Raw genomic sequence first — 16292 nt, forward strand, 5'->3', positions numbered from 1 at the left:
CATTATCTCAGTTCGTTTAAATGCTTGGATATATGAATATGTCAAATGCAGTTTCTTTGAAAATTAGACTGACTTTGGAAGTGTTGATATGCCCCTACTTTAGAATGTAGTTGTTTAAGCCCAGACACTCATTTTTTATACTCTGCTAAAAGTGTTTCTATAACATAAACTAATGTTGAAGACAGTTTAATAAGACCACAGAATGCTTATTTTGTAATACATTTTTCTTATATCCAAAGTATTGAAAGCAAATTGGGAATAAAAGTGTTTGACTTCATTTTTCTTGGCTTTACTTCACCACTGCTACTTAAGCTTGTTTCTGGTTGATAAAATTAGAAGACAGGTTTACATGGTTCTTACCCTTAGAGGCCTAGGATTTCAAGTGACCTGCTGAACAAATTCAAATCAGAAACAAGATTTAACCTAACTGGACAAAGTTTCGTAGTAGCTACTAAAGCTTTAGTACTATGTAATAAGGAACTTGAATTTGGGGGTGGGAGGTATTTTAATTTGGAAACTAGGATCTGATTGCTACAGTGACTTTATTTTGTAGTAAAGGTTTTTGGGATGGTATCAGTTGGGTGAAAAAAAAGTTTATCTTTCCAGGCAAGTTCTAACCTGCATTCAAAATATCCACAGTCAACAATGAAAAAGCAAAACTAAACCTGATCCTAATGCATTAAACCTGTATGTGTCAAGTGTAAACATTCCTGGGGGATCAGGACGAGTCACAGCACAGGTAGGGGATAGTCTAAGATTTTCAGTTTTAGATCGTTGCATCAAGTACCTTCTGTAGCCTTCAGTTCATTCTTTTGATTTGTCTCAAAAAAGAAAAGAAAGCTTAATGTCATACTTCAAACATGGTGTCAATTTATTAGGCTAAAGTTACTAAAGAAAACTAGACTAACCATTTTTCTATTTCATTTAAACGTAAGCTGTGATCCTTTCTAGTTATTATGACTTACACTGAGTTAGCATAGTTGAAGCCCAAGGTCAGTATCCACCCAAAACGTGTGAGAGAAGCTTTGCTTTCCAGTTTCTTTAACACTTGACTTTGTTCCCATTAAACTCGCTTTTTTCCATGCAACATGTGACTTATATTTGTACTAACCTGGTATTGATAGCCACTGATCTATTCAGCTGGCTTTGAACTCGGTCCAGAACCATAGAATGTTTAGAGGGTACTAATCATAGGGTTAGTGCAACTTAAAATAACTATTTGTTATGTACTTGGTAAAATTTCTGACAAATAGCTACCCAATTAATCTCTGATGCTATCTCCAGGTTTAGCAGCCACCTCTGGGATGGGCAGAAGCCCACTATCCACGTCCTCTGTCTCAGAACCTCTCAGAGCATTAGGCTACATCTTAATTTGCCATTGGCTTGCTATATGTAATATTGTCTTAACACAACTGAATTAAGACAATTGGAGGTTAAAAGTCAGTATCCAGTGGACTTCAGAGCTGTGTGATAACCAAGAGTATGAGGTAGTTCCAAAGCCCAGGAACTTAAAAACTAGCTTTTCAAAGATAGGTGGCATTATTATTCTTAAGTCTTTTACCTTAATATTGTAAAGTGTAGATAGTAATACCATAAAAACATGTTAAATTGATTTAAAAAATAAAATTCTATAGAGGAAGGAGTTGGTTCGTAGGTTAAAGTGCTAGCTGTTCAAGCATGAAGACCTAAATTTCAGTCCTTCCAACACTGTTGCATGTCTGTAATTCCAGTGCTGGGTGTTAAGGATTCAGAAGTAGGTGGGTTTCTGGCACAGGCTGGCCAGCCAGCTTAGCCAAACAGCAAGCTTCCATTTCATTTAGAGGAACTCTCAGTAAGGTGAAGGGCAATAAAGGAAGACAGTGTTGACCTTTAGCTTCCACACACACATGGGTGAGTGCACTCACACATGCACTCACACACCAATTACATTATAAATTAATAGCAATGCAATTTCTTTTTTTGTTGTTTTTGCTTGTTTATTTTTGTTTTTTCGAGACAAGGTTTCTCTGTGTGGCCTTGGCTGTCCTGGAACTCACTCTGTAGACCAGGCTGGCCTCAAACTCAGAAATCCACCTGCCTCTGCCTCCCAAGTGCTGAGATTAAAGGCGTGCATCACCACCACCCAGCTCAATGCAATTTCTTAAGTATACTTTATAAATTTGTTGCTTGGCATGAGTATCATAATATATGCCTCCCCCCCTTTTTTTAATAAACTGACCACTTAAACACTACTATAATTCTATTTATCCTCTCTTAAGAGGTAAAAATTATGTTATTCCTAGATCCATTTTCCAAAACCGTGGTAGTGTAAAGCTACCAGGGGAAAGTACATGGGTTTTTAAGATAGAATTTGTAGTTGGCGCATTACCTCAGACTAATTAAGAGTAAGCAGACCAACCTTATGACAGGAGGAAAAGCCTTAAGAGCCTGGTACAAAACATGCAGATGAACAAAGGGTGCAAGGACGTGTTACCAGGCAAAGTAATCTGTGGAAGAGGCATTTGATTGAATAGACAGACTGAGACCAAATGTAAAAGAGGAAGTCATGCAGAAAATTTGGAAGACAGAAGTGTAGTGTGATTTGCTATAATCAAAAGGGAACAAGTCACAGATGACTTCAGTGGACTGGACAATGTCGCATTCGTGAAGAGAAGCTAGGTTTTGAGCAGCACAGTCACCTGATTTTAAAGTTATAGGTGGGACTCAGGGACACTTGTCAATGTTAAAAACGATTTGAAAGGAATTTGGACTGAAATTTCAATGGCAGAAACATTGTGGAACAGGGTCTATTCTATCATCCTAGAGTTACTGAGATTCTCTATAACCTCATTTTAATTGTAGCTGTAAGCTAACAGCTTTCAATGTCAACTCTCTTCCTCAAGCCACAGAATGAATAAGGTTGGGAAAGGGTTGATGGCAAGATGGAGCTGATGAAGTGCTAGCAAGGTGAACCACAGGACAGCCGCATTGGGGTGTATGGAGTGTGTACCTGATTGGAGTCTCTGTAGAGTCAGTGGGCACCACACCTGTCTTTCCTTACAGCACTGGAATTGCTAAGGAGACAGGTCACACAACCAGATTTTGGCGTCTATCCTGCCATACCTAACATTTTAGGAAACAGCCTTTCTTTCCATTACATGTTCAAGAAAATCCATCTCAGTAGACAAGTGAGCACATTCTCGGAGTTCCGGGAAGAGGGACACAGGGGGGAGCACGTTGTCCCTGAGCTCAAGGCAGCCCAAGTATTTTTTTAGAGGAGTAGACTTTACTATTTTGTACTTTGGGCTTTCTCTGGTTTACAACTCGTGGGAAAATAAGGCCCCTTTGTGTGCTGTTTCCAATTCCTCAAGGAAATTCCGAAAAGACATAGTTCTTTGTCAGGAGAATGCTTGCTAAGTGCGGTCCTCTGGTCGTGACAGCTTAGAAAGTACATGGAAATTAAAGTTTACAGTGTGAAATGGAAGGACATGAGGCTTTTATCTTAATGTAAGCATATCCATAAGTAGCTGGAACTGAATTAAGTGTCTACTGATGATGCAACCTTTACAGGAAACCTCATCTAAAATAGATGAAGCTGTGAAATTACTGGTTGCTGGAACCTTGCATCATCAGCTAATCTCATACTTAAGTCATTTGTTTGTAACCAATAAACATTCCCTATGCTTGTTTTAAGCTGATACTTTTTTTTCTAGTCTCTCTGTGTCTCTGTCTGTCTCTCCTCTCCCTCCCTCCCTCCCTCCCTCCCTCCCTCCCTCCCTTCTTCCCTCCCTCCCTCCCTCTCTCTCTCTCTCTCTCTACATATATGTGTGTGTGTGTATGTGTGTGTATAGATATATATGTATATCCACACATATATATATAATTTATTCATTATTTTTTGCAAAATTTTAGCGTTCTGCACAACTATACCTCCAGAAGTATAACTTGTAAACTGGTGTCTCAGCCCCCAGCACAATCGGTAGAAGACCCATCCTCTTCATTTGAGAAGTGACCCAAACAACGCTGAAGTTCAGTAGCCTCTCCACAGACAAATCTCAGTCTACACCCATATCTTGTGTCAATTTTTTCAAACAAACACCTGTATAAATCCCACTACTGAAAGGGGGAGTTTGAAAGAGGGGAAGGACAGCAACTAGGAATTGATTAAACTTTGAAGGTAAATATTTTTTTTTAAAAAAAAAAGCCATTGATCAAATCACTCCATGAACCAAAATTTTTAAAAATTTTTCAAATCCTTTTCAAAGCATGACTTGTTCGGAAGTAAGGCAGCCATCATTAAAGTATCAGCTCAGTGTCCATGGGCACACATGTAATGACCACCAAATGGCTTGACACCATTATCTCCAATCTTAAAAAAATGGGACAAATAAATTCTTCCAGCTTTAAACAATTCCAATTTTATTCTAAAAGTGTTAGCCTGTGGACAAAACCTTTCCTAATAATACAACTGTCCTGTAACATATTTTTTAAAGAATAAACTGTGCTTCTCTTGGAGACCAAATTCTAAGATGAAGATGTGGCTTGACAATTGGTACAAGTAACATACATCCATGCAGGAACCCCAAATTTATTCACCAATCAAGGAGCTCCGGTAGGTGAAAACTTTATTTTTTCCTGTGTTTCCTGGCTAGTAGAGTGAATTCAGACATCTTTAGCAAGGATAAAGGACAGTTTGTAACTGCTTTTTAAAAATATTTTTTTATAACAATGAAGAAACATACATTCCCTTACACTGCGAATGGGATCTTCATTATTTTTATCATGTGGTTCACCGGATAACACCGTTATTGACAATTTCCTAATGTAGTTAAATATCAATGGATACAAATTCTGGAGAAAATTCCACCATGTTACTTGTGTTTGGAGAGTGTTGGCAATTCCCTTTTCAGCTGTCTCTTATAAAAAGCCTTTATCCAAATACCACATTGGTCTCCTCCCAACAGACAATAAACTCTAAGCCGTCCATTCATTTCTTTTAATTATTAAAGTGGATGCTTAAAAGCCACTTACTCTCCTTTCTAGTTTCTTTCTTGCTGAGGTGATACTAAACCTCAACAACATCAACTTCTGAGTCTCCTGTCTCCTTCCACCCTTCCTGGGAAATACTACGAATCTGTGGCTTTGACCTCTTTTGCCAGTTCCTCATTTCACCTTTCTAGTTCACCCTGCCCATCTTCATTGGAATCTGTCGGTGTCTGTAAACTCTCTGTCTTAACACTTTAACTGCATGCCTTAGCTTCCTCTTGATTTTGTCTATCTTCTCACAAAGGGACTCATCAAGGGAAGTGAGGATATGTTCCCAGCTCTCCCTCAGGATCCCCCTTCCCTCCTTCCCTGTCATCTGATTCACCAGAAATAAAAACACCTCAGTGGCCACTGAGATGGTTCACTGAACAAAGGTGTTCGGCATGCAAGCCTGGGTCCCTAGGTTGGATCAGCAGAATCCCAGTGTGTATACATTAGTTGAGGCTACTATGACTACAAACCCTATCCTTTGGAGCTGCCTTGACAAGGTTGGCCACCTTCTCCCGAGTACAGGACACTGTTGGCATGAGAAGAAGTTTTCTTTTTCATTTTTAACTAATGGTGACCCTTTGGTACACTCGGTGTTTTCTAAATTCCAATTGGTAGCTCCCGTACCATTCTTAGAAACGTAGAGTGAGTTGTTGTTTAACAGTAAAGCATGCTACTGGGAAATGAGCAAAGCTCTTTTCTTGTGTTCCATACATCCCTCTGGAAGCTTGGAATGCGCACCCTCTTTCGCTGATGGGCACTCTCTTTTACCATTGGGTGCCGAGTTTCCATCACTGAGCAAGTCATTTCTCATCCTTTAAATTAGTACTCTCGCAATGTTTGTTGGAACATCATTTTCTTTATTATAATCTCTTATCTCATTTCCATATTATAATTGTGCCTTTGGCATAACCTTCAGGTAGTTAATGCTCACAGTGAAAGCTGTGAGCTTTAAAATAGACCATTGCTCAATGTTTCCTTGGCTCTTCCATCTCTGTTAGTTGCTTTTTATATCAAAGAAAGCAAAGAAACTATATAGTAGTTTTTCTGACTTCTAGTAACGTAAGTTTGACCTAAGAATTTTTTGTTTGTTTGTGTTTTGCAAGAGGGTTTCTCTGTGTAGTCTTGGCTGTCCTGGAACTAGCTCCATAAATCAGGCTGGTCTCAAACACACAGAGATCCACCTGCCTCTACCTCCTGAGTCCTGGGATTAAAGGCTTGTGCTGCCACTGCCCAGTAGACCTAAGAAAGTTTTATGGACATTTAAAGAATATTTAAGCAAAGGCTTAGGAAAACTTTTATTGAAAGATTGAACTTAATGATGAAACAACTGTGATGTTGTGTAATCGGTCTTTATTGTTTTCATTTATTAAATGAAAATTCTAAAAGGCTATATATAATGTTTCTTTGAACTGTCTTGGTAAATTTGATCTGAGGTCTTGTGAAGATGCTCATAGCTCTCTTACAAATTCCTATGTGGCTCTGGCAGTGAGCATCTTTAATTTATCATATTGATATTAGTTGTGTTTACTACAGATGAATGGTTAGGTTAAATGGGACTAGAAGCAACTTTCTTTCTTTTTTTTTTTTTTTTTTTTTTTTTTTTTTTTTTTTGGTTTTTTCGAGACAGGTATTCCTGTGTAGCCCTGGCTGTTCTGGAACTCACTCAGTAGACCAGGCTGGCCTCAAACTCAGAAATCCGCCTGTCTCTGCCTCTGCCTCTCAAGTGCTGGGATTAAAGGCATTCGACACCACCACCCAGCTTAGAAGTGACTTTCTAAATATCAGTCTAGCATTTATGAAATGAATCTATGACTTTCTACATGTCTAGAAAATCTGTACTAATATTTGTGTTTAACCATAGAATCATAGGTTTTAGAACTTAAAGGGAACATTCAAATTAACTCCCTGATTTTATGGATGAGAAAAGTAAACTCAGAGATGAATGGCTTTTCACAGTTAGATGACAAAAATATAATCCTAGGCCTTATTAAACCCACATTTATTGTTCCTTCTTCCACACTATTTTTAAGATTAGTATTTGAGCCTCAAGAGATGGCTGCTTTTCCAGAGTATCCAGGTTTATGTCCCAGCATTCACAGACACCAGGAGCACATGTGGTACAGATACATATATAGGCAAAACACCAATACACATAAAATAAACAAAATGTGTTAAAGAATTATTGCATTCCATTTAAATCTACAGGAAAAGCCCATTCACTGATCAAACTTCAGACATCAATCATTTCTAACTTTTCTGTTTCCTATTATCACTATCACTCTTTTGAGAAACCTATATTATTTGTCCTGGCTCCATAATTAACTGTCTTGGTTTCTGATACTATGTTACTCTCAGAGTTCTTACATAGATACTATGTGTCTAATATCTTGTGTAACAGAATTTTTTTCATCCAGCAATCATCCAGATTATTTTTGAAATTAAGAACCTCTTTCCCCAAAATAAAAAATAAATTTTAAATTCTTGGACTACAGACAGCAACATTTTTCTGGCCTGAAGTTATTGCTCAATGATAGATTGATTGTCTAGTCTGTGCAAGTCTCTGGGTTTGGTCTTCAGCAACACACACACACACTCACAAACACATATGTGAGCATTCATACCTGCACATGCTCACAGTTTGATGCAAGGCATATATAGCGTACTTTGTGACCCAAAGTAAATCTCTTCACATGAGATTCAAGCATACATATGAAATATACATAGATCTATGTATCCTTTCATTTAATGTTTTTGTCTATGGGACAATCCTGAATTTCTTCTCTGGGTAGCCTATATTTCCTGTGGGTATTTGCCAAGGAATAGTCATTATAATAGCCATTTATTATCACTGCTACCTTTTCCTTCTCTGTTTTTTACTAGGCCCACCCTTCTACAACTAGCTGAAGAAATTGATCACATGAAAGACATTCTATTTATATAGTCTTTAAAGAATTAGTTTCATAATAATGGAATTGGAAAGAACATGAGAAAACAATCTGTGGTGAAATCTGTGTAAAAAAAAACTTTAAATGAAGCAGTGAAGTCATTCCCAGCTCCTCAACAAGAGTGTATAGCCACTAAAGTCGGTTCATTTATTCTGATATTACATATTATTGAAGTGTGATATGTGATCACATGACATGTTTGTCTCTTGTCAAAGTATTATTTTACAGATATGTATGGATCTGTAGAGAGCATAGATAGGAAAAAGTCTGATTCACTGAGTTATTTTAATAACTTTCAATTAAACTTTTCTTTTAAAGGTATTGCTTTTTGCTCTTCGTCACTAGAAATTCTTGTCACTGATGTTGCTGCTATTGTTTTTGGTGTTGCTGTTGGTAATGTTGGTGGTAGTGCTGGTGGTATGATGGTGGTAGTGCTGGTGGTATGATGGTGGTAGTTATAGTGTCTGTGGTATATGTAGGTGTGTATGAACGAGCATTTCAGAGGATGATGGTAGATGGCTTCTATCACTCACATCTTTTAGAGAATATGAAACTACCCATTCTTGCCAAGTTAACTAGTAGACAGGTCCTGGTAGCCACCTGTCTCAGCTTCTCTACCCTAGTGTTACCTGTACATGCAGCCATGTATATGCAACCATGCCGTGCTTTTACATACATGCCAGGGATTTGAACCAAGTTCTCTTGCTTTCACAAGAGTCCTTACACATGGGGCGGTAGTGGCGCATGCCTTTAATCCCAGCACTTGGGAGGCAGAGGCAGGTGGATTTCTGAGTTCGAGACCAGCCTGAGTTCCAGGACAGCCAGGACTATAGAGAAACCCTGTCTAGAAAAACCAAAAAAAAAAAAAAAAAAAAAAAAAAAAAAAAAAAAAAAAAAAAAAAAAAAAAAAAAAAAAGAGTCCTTACACACTGAGCCATTTCTCCAGACCTCACCCTGAAATTTTTAACAGAATAAATTATGGGTGAATGATATCAGAATTAATTAAAGTCAATCTTGGGAATGATTTGTCTTGGAGGTAACAGAAAAAGAAGTATGGCCAGGCAAAGTATAAAATAGTTCACTAGGCATTGCTTGCTACTGCTCACCGGAAGCGACTATCCTTGCAGGGAGGATTCTGATTTCAGAAATAATGCATAATCTAACTCCAATCATAATCTTTATAGTACCTCTTTTCCAAAGGGGAATTTAGAGTATGTTGGTTGTAGTGGTTATTCAGTGATGGCAGTCCCAAGCCTTCCCCTTATAATTTAGGAAACTGCAGAAGGAGGCTTCTTGGGTCCATATTCCAGGAACAGCACATTTAAAGATGGAAAGCTGAAAGAAATGCCCAAGTAGGAAGCAGCACAGCATCCAGGCAGAATCTGGTTCTCAGGATTAGTGAGCTTCCCCAGCCTGCCTGTAGGTGGGTGTGTTTAACAGAACGAAGCCATGGGAACCAGCCTGTCAGCCAGCCTTTCAGGCTAATTAGCTCAGCATACAACAAAGATAAGTGAGCCTGAGAGGAGGGCCCTGAGGGTCTTTAGATTCTGGGAAATGTCTGATTGGCAGATGTTAAAAGGGATTCTTTGGTAATCCAGTGCATCAATGAGCTGCACAAATTCAGTCCAGAGCTGCAAGAATTCAGGCATGAGGAGACTGTGCAGGAGGCTTGCACAGGCAGACCCGAGATGGACAGAACCTTGGAATCTCTGAGGCACATCATTGCCCAAGCCTTGCCTCACAGAGACCCCGCTTTGGTCTTCAAAGACTGTAAGTACTGAAGGGAAAAAAACTTTTTTTTTTTTTCTGGCTTTTTAGAAAATAGTCCTAAGTGTCTAGTCACATCTTATTTAACTACAATTTCTGTTAGATCTTTGTAGTCGTGTGCTGTGGGCTAAGCGATATTTAAATTGTTCCCGACTTCGGTCAGGAGAATGATTTCCTTTCACCTACATCCACAAGACTCTGGGCTATTTTGCCAAGACAGTACTGTGTAGATGACTCTTTTTCTAAAGTCTAAAACCTGCCAAGTCTTAATGAACTTTTCCAGGTGCTTTTTAAATAAAACAAAGCTGACTGGAACTCAATGAAAACTAAAAATAACTTGGAAATGATAATAAAAAGTGCGCCGCTCGTTATTAATCTATTTAATCTTCCACAACATAACTAGTCATATTAAATCAGGTATTGTTTTATCTAAAATCATTTGTAGCAAACAAAATTTAATTTTGACCACTGAGCTTCTAAATTTTAATAACAAATTATAATACCAATAAAATGAGATGCCTTCTAACTTCGGCCTCATTCCCAACATCCCCACCCCCACTCCACATGGCATGAAAGTTATTTTTAAATCTTTTTCTAAAATGATTATGAAAAATAATTCAGTCAAGCTTTACAATTCCGGCAATACCATTAAACCATTTGTCATATAAGTTCACTTCTGGAACCAATTTGATTTCTTGCTGCTGCAAAACAGACTATCTTCATAGTGTATCTTATCTACAGTGAGTGTCAGATTACAAAGGGCTTCTGAAATAGAATTGTGCTTTGGATCTGCCCAAAAGGTGAAAATGCATATGGAATGTTTTTAGCCTGCAATACGTTACAGCTTTCCTCCTGGTGCCTCTAGTGATGTGTGTCTCCATCAAAGTATCAGTGGTTTGGATTTTGCTTTCTGATTAGTGAATAATGGTCCTTTCCAGATGTCCCTGCAGCTTATATTTCTCATATGTGTGATGAAAGAGAGAGAGAGAGAGAGAGAGAGAGAGAGAGAGAGAGAAATGTCTGGACTCTTTATTCTATAAAATTTCCCTCTTAGAAATTAAATTGTAACCAATCTGTCCTCTAAGGCATAAAATGAAAGCTACTTTCTTTCTTAATTTAAGAAAAAATTGCCTTCAAGCATTTATCAATAGCTATGTTAGAAATAATAAAAATCACTTCATCCTCAAGCTTAGCCTGGCATCTATTCTGACTTGGTATGTTTCTCTCAGTGAAAGAGAAGGAAAGAATGTCTTTCTCCTTCAGTACATTCACATCCTAGTGAAGGGTAAAAGGCTTTGGCATGTCCAAAGCTTTGGCTAAATTGTAAGAACTTGCATCTAGAATTTGGAGAGCAAAAGCAATAAAAGGAAACAGAGGGAAAAGTTCAAGTCTGAAGCTGTATGGTCCAGTTCCTAAGCTGAACTAATTTCTTCCAATTGCATACAATTTAGAAGAGAGACTAGGAGTTTTTAAAGGGACAATGTCTGTCACCAAAATTTTTTGCAAGAATGCTATATTTTGTTGTTGTTGTTTTCTTCTGAGACCCTTGTAATCCACAAAGAATTTTTTTCTCATATGGAAAAACTGTCACATTTCATATATGTCATTCATTAACAACAAAAACCCCAACATTAGCATTTGTCGTTTCAGACTTACTCTGGAATGAACTGCTTGCTCTGCAGCTGCTCGGTTAGTGAGTGTGAAGATGAGGATGTTAGGTCCTCTCCTTTCTGGCTTTTCTAACCTGGAGATAAAATGACTGAATGTCATAAACTAAATGACAAATGTCTCTACCAGTTTTTGTGGAAGGGCAGAAATGGGTTTGCTTTCTGAGTCAGGCCATCAGACGTCTGTTTGAGGATCAAGCCATACATTGGCAACGGTGGGTGCTACATATGTCAGTCTGGCTCATGAACTTTATTACTTTGGCACAACTTTAAATTGCTGCCACCACACTCCTGCTGGCAACCTAAAAAGCTGCCACCAGCCTTAATGGCAGCTCTTAAAAGTCTTCTTCCTGTCCTCCTAGCTCACTCAAGGCTCCTCCCCTGCCGCCACCCATCTAGTCTCTGCCAGGAGGAACACATAAAAAGAATTGCTTCCTTGCTTTCCTGGAAGATGAAAAGGGGCTTAGAGAAATTATAAAACACAACTCAAGTGAACAAAGGAGTATTAAAAAGAAACTGCCACCTTGTTTCTAAACTTCTCTTCTGTGAATGCAAAGTGGCGTTTCCTTTACTCTTTGGACACACACAGTACAAAGCAAAAACTGGCCTCCTGAGTCACTCATCACTCTCAGTTGGCTTTTGATTTGCTTACAAACAAGCAACAGTGGGTAAATTTTCTCTTCACATTGATTAGGAAAAGCACTCAGAGTTTTCTGGTCTGAGGCAGAACCATGTGGGAACAGTTACATTCGCTTAAGGAAATAATGTTGAATGCACGGCTCAGCCTTCAGATGGCATTTTACAATATGTTCAGTCTGTTATAGTTTAGATAAGTTGTTCATCTATGATAACTGTGTGTTTTTAAAGGTATGATTTTCTTTTTTAAAAGGAAAGGAACCCCATAGCATTTTTCTTTACTTCCTGGTGGACATTCAAATGAATGAAGTTTGGGATAAGGTGGGCTCCCAATATGAAGTTTGCTTCTGAAGGCCAGCATGAAGCTGATCTTCACAAAAGGAACACCTCTTTCACAGGCAGCACTGGATAGCTCCCCGCGGCCAGACAGAATCTGTGTGCAAATAGATGATGGCATGTGTCCATGCCTCCTTCCCCTTTGAGCTCTCTGCCATCCAGTTCCATTCTGTGGGTCATGAGTCACAAGCAAGGATGAGCTATCTTAAGAGCAGCCCCCATCCTCTCTTGTGGAGCATATACTTGCTATTCACTACGGTTTCACCATTCCTTGGCTTTCCCAAAAGAAACTACGGCATGGTTTCAAGATGGCTGTATAGCATATCCTAACCCTGACACTAACTTTTCACATTACCAATGGGTAAGATAGTTACCTATCTAATCTGTAGAGTGTTTCTTCATTCATTTTATAAAAACTAGGATGGGAAATCCTCATTGTATGACAGATCCTATGCCAGAAACATTTACTCTTCATAGCAAGCCAGTAAATGTAGATAGTCTTATAAGTACTGTTGCTAGAAGTGAAGGAACAGAAGGAAACTGACCAAGTCCTACTGTAGAAGGGGTTGAAGGCTAGACACAAATACTGTCTTCCAACTCCTTACCTTTTGTCACTCACTACATGACACTGCCTCTTAGAGCTGCCAGTTACCATATTATAGGGGCTATAAGAGAAAGCAGAGAAGGAAGAGAAATGAGCATTTCTGGGATGTGGGGGAGCCTAATAAGTAGTTGTAACTGAACAGAGTACGACAGAAAAGCAGTGGTGTGGGCATTTTTAGAGGAGGAGAAACCACTTGGCCAAAGGCCATAAACAAGGAGCGCAGACTGAAGGGGAGCTGAATAGAAGAAGCAGGTTGAATCTTGCTGAAACACAGGTACTGGAGTTAGGCATGATCTTAAGCTATGCAGAAGTTTATGGCTTTATGTGTCCTGGGACAAAGCCTAGATGGCATCACTGGAGGTGGTGTACTCATACCTATGCTAGGAAGAACTGTAGCTTTTATCAGTAGGAAACCATTGGCCAACTCAGGAAAGATTAAGGTTAGCAACTGGTAAATATGTCCCTGGGAAGAAGTTACTTGTATTAACTAAAAGCCAAATCAAAACAACTTTCTCCAAGAGATAGTTTAAAAGCTATCTTGATTGTCATTTCAGTTGCAAGAGTAAGTGGGTGATGGGTTAGCTTTATAAAGTTATATGTTAGAATTCACTGGGTTTTTTCCCCCACATTCTATGATGAAAAGGCAAGATAGAGTCTTTGCTAAATGTTGCTCAGTTACATGCAAATTTCTCACATACTTGAGGTGCATTAACTTTTTTTATTTAAAAAACATTTCTCTGCATGGAAGGTTACATATATATATATATATATACATATATATATATATATATATATATATATATATATCTCAGATAGGTGAATATTTAACTTCAAAGGATACATTTCTACCCTTTGGAAAACTCAGACCAGACTACAAGGCTATTAAAAACATCTTAGTAATCATGAATCTGGCAGTGTATAGCTGGGGAGAACAAAAGGTCTCTCCAGTCAAGTATTTTTTTCTGCCCCATTCTCTTTAGTGTAGTTACTTGAAATCTATAAATTTGATGATACATTTATAGGTTCACATTTCACAGAGGGAGTAGATGTAAGAAATGTAAAATTCCTGCACACATATTCCACCAAGTAAACTGCCCTTGAAGGAACACCATTTCAGTTCAGATCAATGATTCCATCTTAATTGCAATAGATTAAATGTTGATACTTTTAGTATTAAACTAGAAATGCATGTTTTATGGAAGCCTGTTCAAATGCCAATTTTATTTTATTTGTAACAGGGTACAATGCTTTTTATTTGAATTTAGGCTGATAAAATACAAACATCAGCTCAGCTATCAACAGTATAAAAGATGTTCTCTTTATCTTTTATCAGCAAATGCTCATTTGACAGTTTTAATGTTGAGAGACAGCCCAAGGAGACAATACTTCAAAGTCTTTTAAAAAGAGGAGTACTTCTCAGTCACTTAAAGGCCATCTCTGTCCTAATACCTTTTTCCTCATATAGAAATGCACTTAATAGGTCAAAATAAAATATGGTAGACACTTATCCCATGGGACCTCTTCAAAGGCTGCTGCCCCATCTCACCAGAGGGTTTTATTTTATTTTATTCTATTTTATTTTATTTTATTTTACAGTTGAGATTTGTTAGCTTGAACTCAATTTTAACAACTTCTGAAGCTCATGTGCTAAGTTACAGGCCATAATAGGATACAGCTGCCCAAGGGTGAGGTTCTAAGTTATGATCTTTCTGTTTAAATGATACGGTTTTACTGATTACCTGCTACAGATTGATTTAAGAAATGTTAGACAACTTTAGAAGCCTTTCATAAAGGAATTTTTATTTAATATATTTCATATTCAAGTTTTAACCCCAAAGGCTTTTATTTCTTTTCCTCCATGTTCAAATGCCCATGTCGGTTTAGTCTGAAGAGGTATTTAAAACAATTCCATTTTAAAAGAAAAAGAGCTCTCTTGAAAGTTAAGAGAAGAGGCAATGACTCCATCCTGCAGTTCTCCCCATTGTCTCTCTAGACTCAATGGAATGTTACGGTTTTAATTGTTGGTTGGCTTTATTTTTGCCCGCTAATGCGGTGATAATCAGTTGATCCCTACTTCGATCTCATCCTGGTGAGCAGCTGTGAGAACCCATCACTAACCTGCCACCCTGTTGGTATTTATGGCGTTTCCATCTGCAATTCTTCACTATGCTTCTGAACTACTTGTTATAATTTCCCCAGGGTGGTTTTGTCCATAACTTAGTTGTGAGTCCCAGGGCAGAGACAGACCTTGTATTTTTGTCACATGCCAGAAGCCTTCTACAGGTCCAGGTACCTCGAAGATATATGGCAGGCATATTTAAACTACTGATTTTTCTCCTCTGTGAAAGAGGAAGAGTTTTCCCACCATCAAGTATTCTCCTTAATAATGAAATAAACTTCCCAGAATTATTCTAAGCCTTCCTCAATTGGCACAATTGTCAGAGAATAACTACGTTTAGGAATAGGTTGACATAAAAAATAGGTGTTTGGGGGGGAGGGGACCATGAAAGAAGAGACCCTATAGACAAAAAGCCATTTTAGGCAGTTCAGCCAGGAAGCTACCCCAAGCTAGCCTCAAGAAACACTCCACAGTATCAGAATTCACCATCCCTACAATCATCCTGAGTATGACTCCAGCTAAGAGTAACTAGAGCATTCTTCTATGGCCCAATTCTATCTGTGTCTTATACAGATACTGGCTCTGTAGCAGATACTAAAAAGCAGGGAAATACATTATATACGTAAGACCATAATTCTTACAGATGTGATCATTTTCATAGAACTAAATTGTGTGCCTGATTTCAGCTAGTTATCGTACAGTAGTGCTCCCGTCAGGTCTTATATACAGTGCAATGTCAGTGCCCAATAGAATGTGGGGGGAAGATAGTTATCCATGGTTGGTAAGTTGGTCACTTCTATGAAGCTTTGAAAATTGGATGACATCATCTGGCCCATGTTACACATGTAAAACACACATGTGAACTCTACCACACAGCTGCTGCTGCTGTTTAAGTGTGATACATACAATTTAATTGGCTTTTACAGTTTCCTTTTGTTCCTCCATACTTTCTCTTCTCCCCGTGTCCGTGCAGATATATATAAAACATAAATGCTATTTAACTTTTCTCATAAAAGAATTTCCACTTCTGCTTTTTTAAATTCTAAAGTTGAAAAGTAATGCCTGCCCCCAGGAAAAAAAAAGGAGGATATTACTTTTAATTTTTTTTTGTAGACCCTCCTGAAAGGTTAACTATGTAAAACAACTGAAAAAATTTCCATTCCTTCAGAGAAATGTTTGGGGTAAGGAATGGAAGTGAAAAA

The 16292-nt window shown here is 38.2% G+C and overlaps 1 protein-coding gene across 2 annotated transcripts in view; it reads left to right on the forward strand.

The window, feature by feature from the left end:
• Window positions 1-9376: 9376 nt before the first annotated feature.
• Window positions 9377-16292, forward strand: part of Lix1 (limb and CNS expressed 1) — a 56078-nt gene continuing 49162 nt past the window's right edge. Inside the window, exon 1 of one of the 2 annotated variants that reach the window (XM_031352180.1) lies at window positions 9377-9731. In XM_031352180.1, coding sequence (XP_031208040.1) covers window positions 9650-9731 — 82 coding nt within the window. In that variant the 5' untranslated portion in view covers window positions 9377-9649. The remainder of the gene's footprint in view (window positions 9732-16292) is intronic. The other variant, XM_031352181.1, reaches the window with a different exon arrangement.

This window comes from Mastomys coucha, unplaced genomic scaffold (genome assembly GCF_008632895.1).
Source record: "Mastomys coucha isolate ucsf_1 unplaced genomic scaffold, UCSF_Mcou_1 pScaffold5, whole genome shotgun sequence".
Lineage (NCBI taxonomy): Eukaryota > Metazoa > Chordata > Mammalia > Rodentia > Muridae > Mastomys > Mastomys coucha.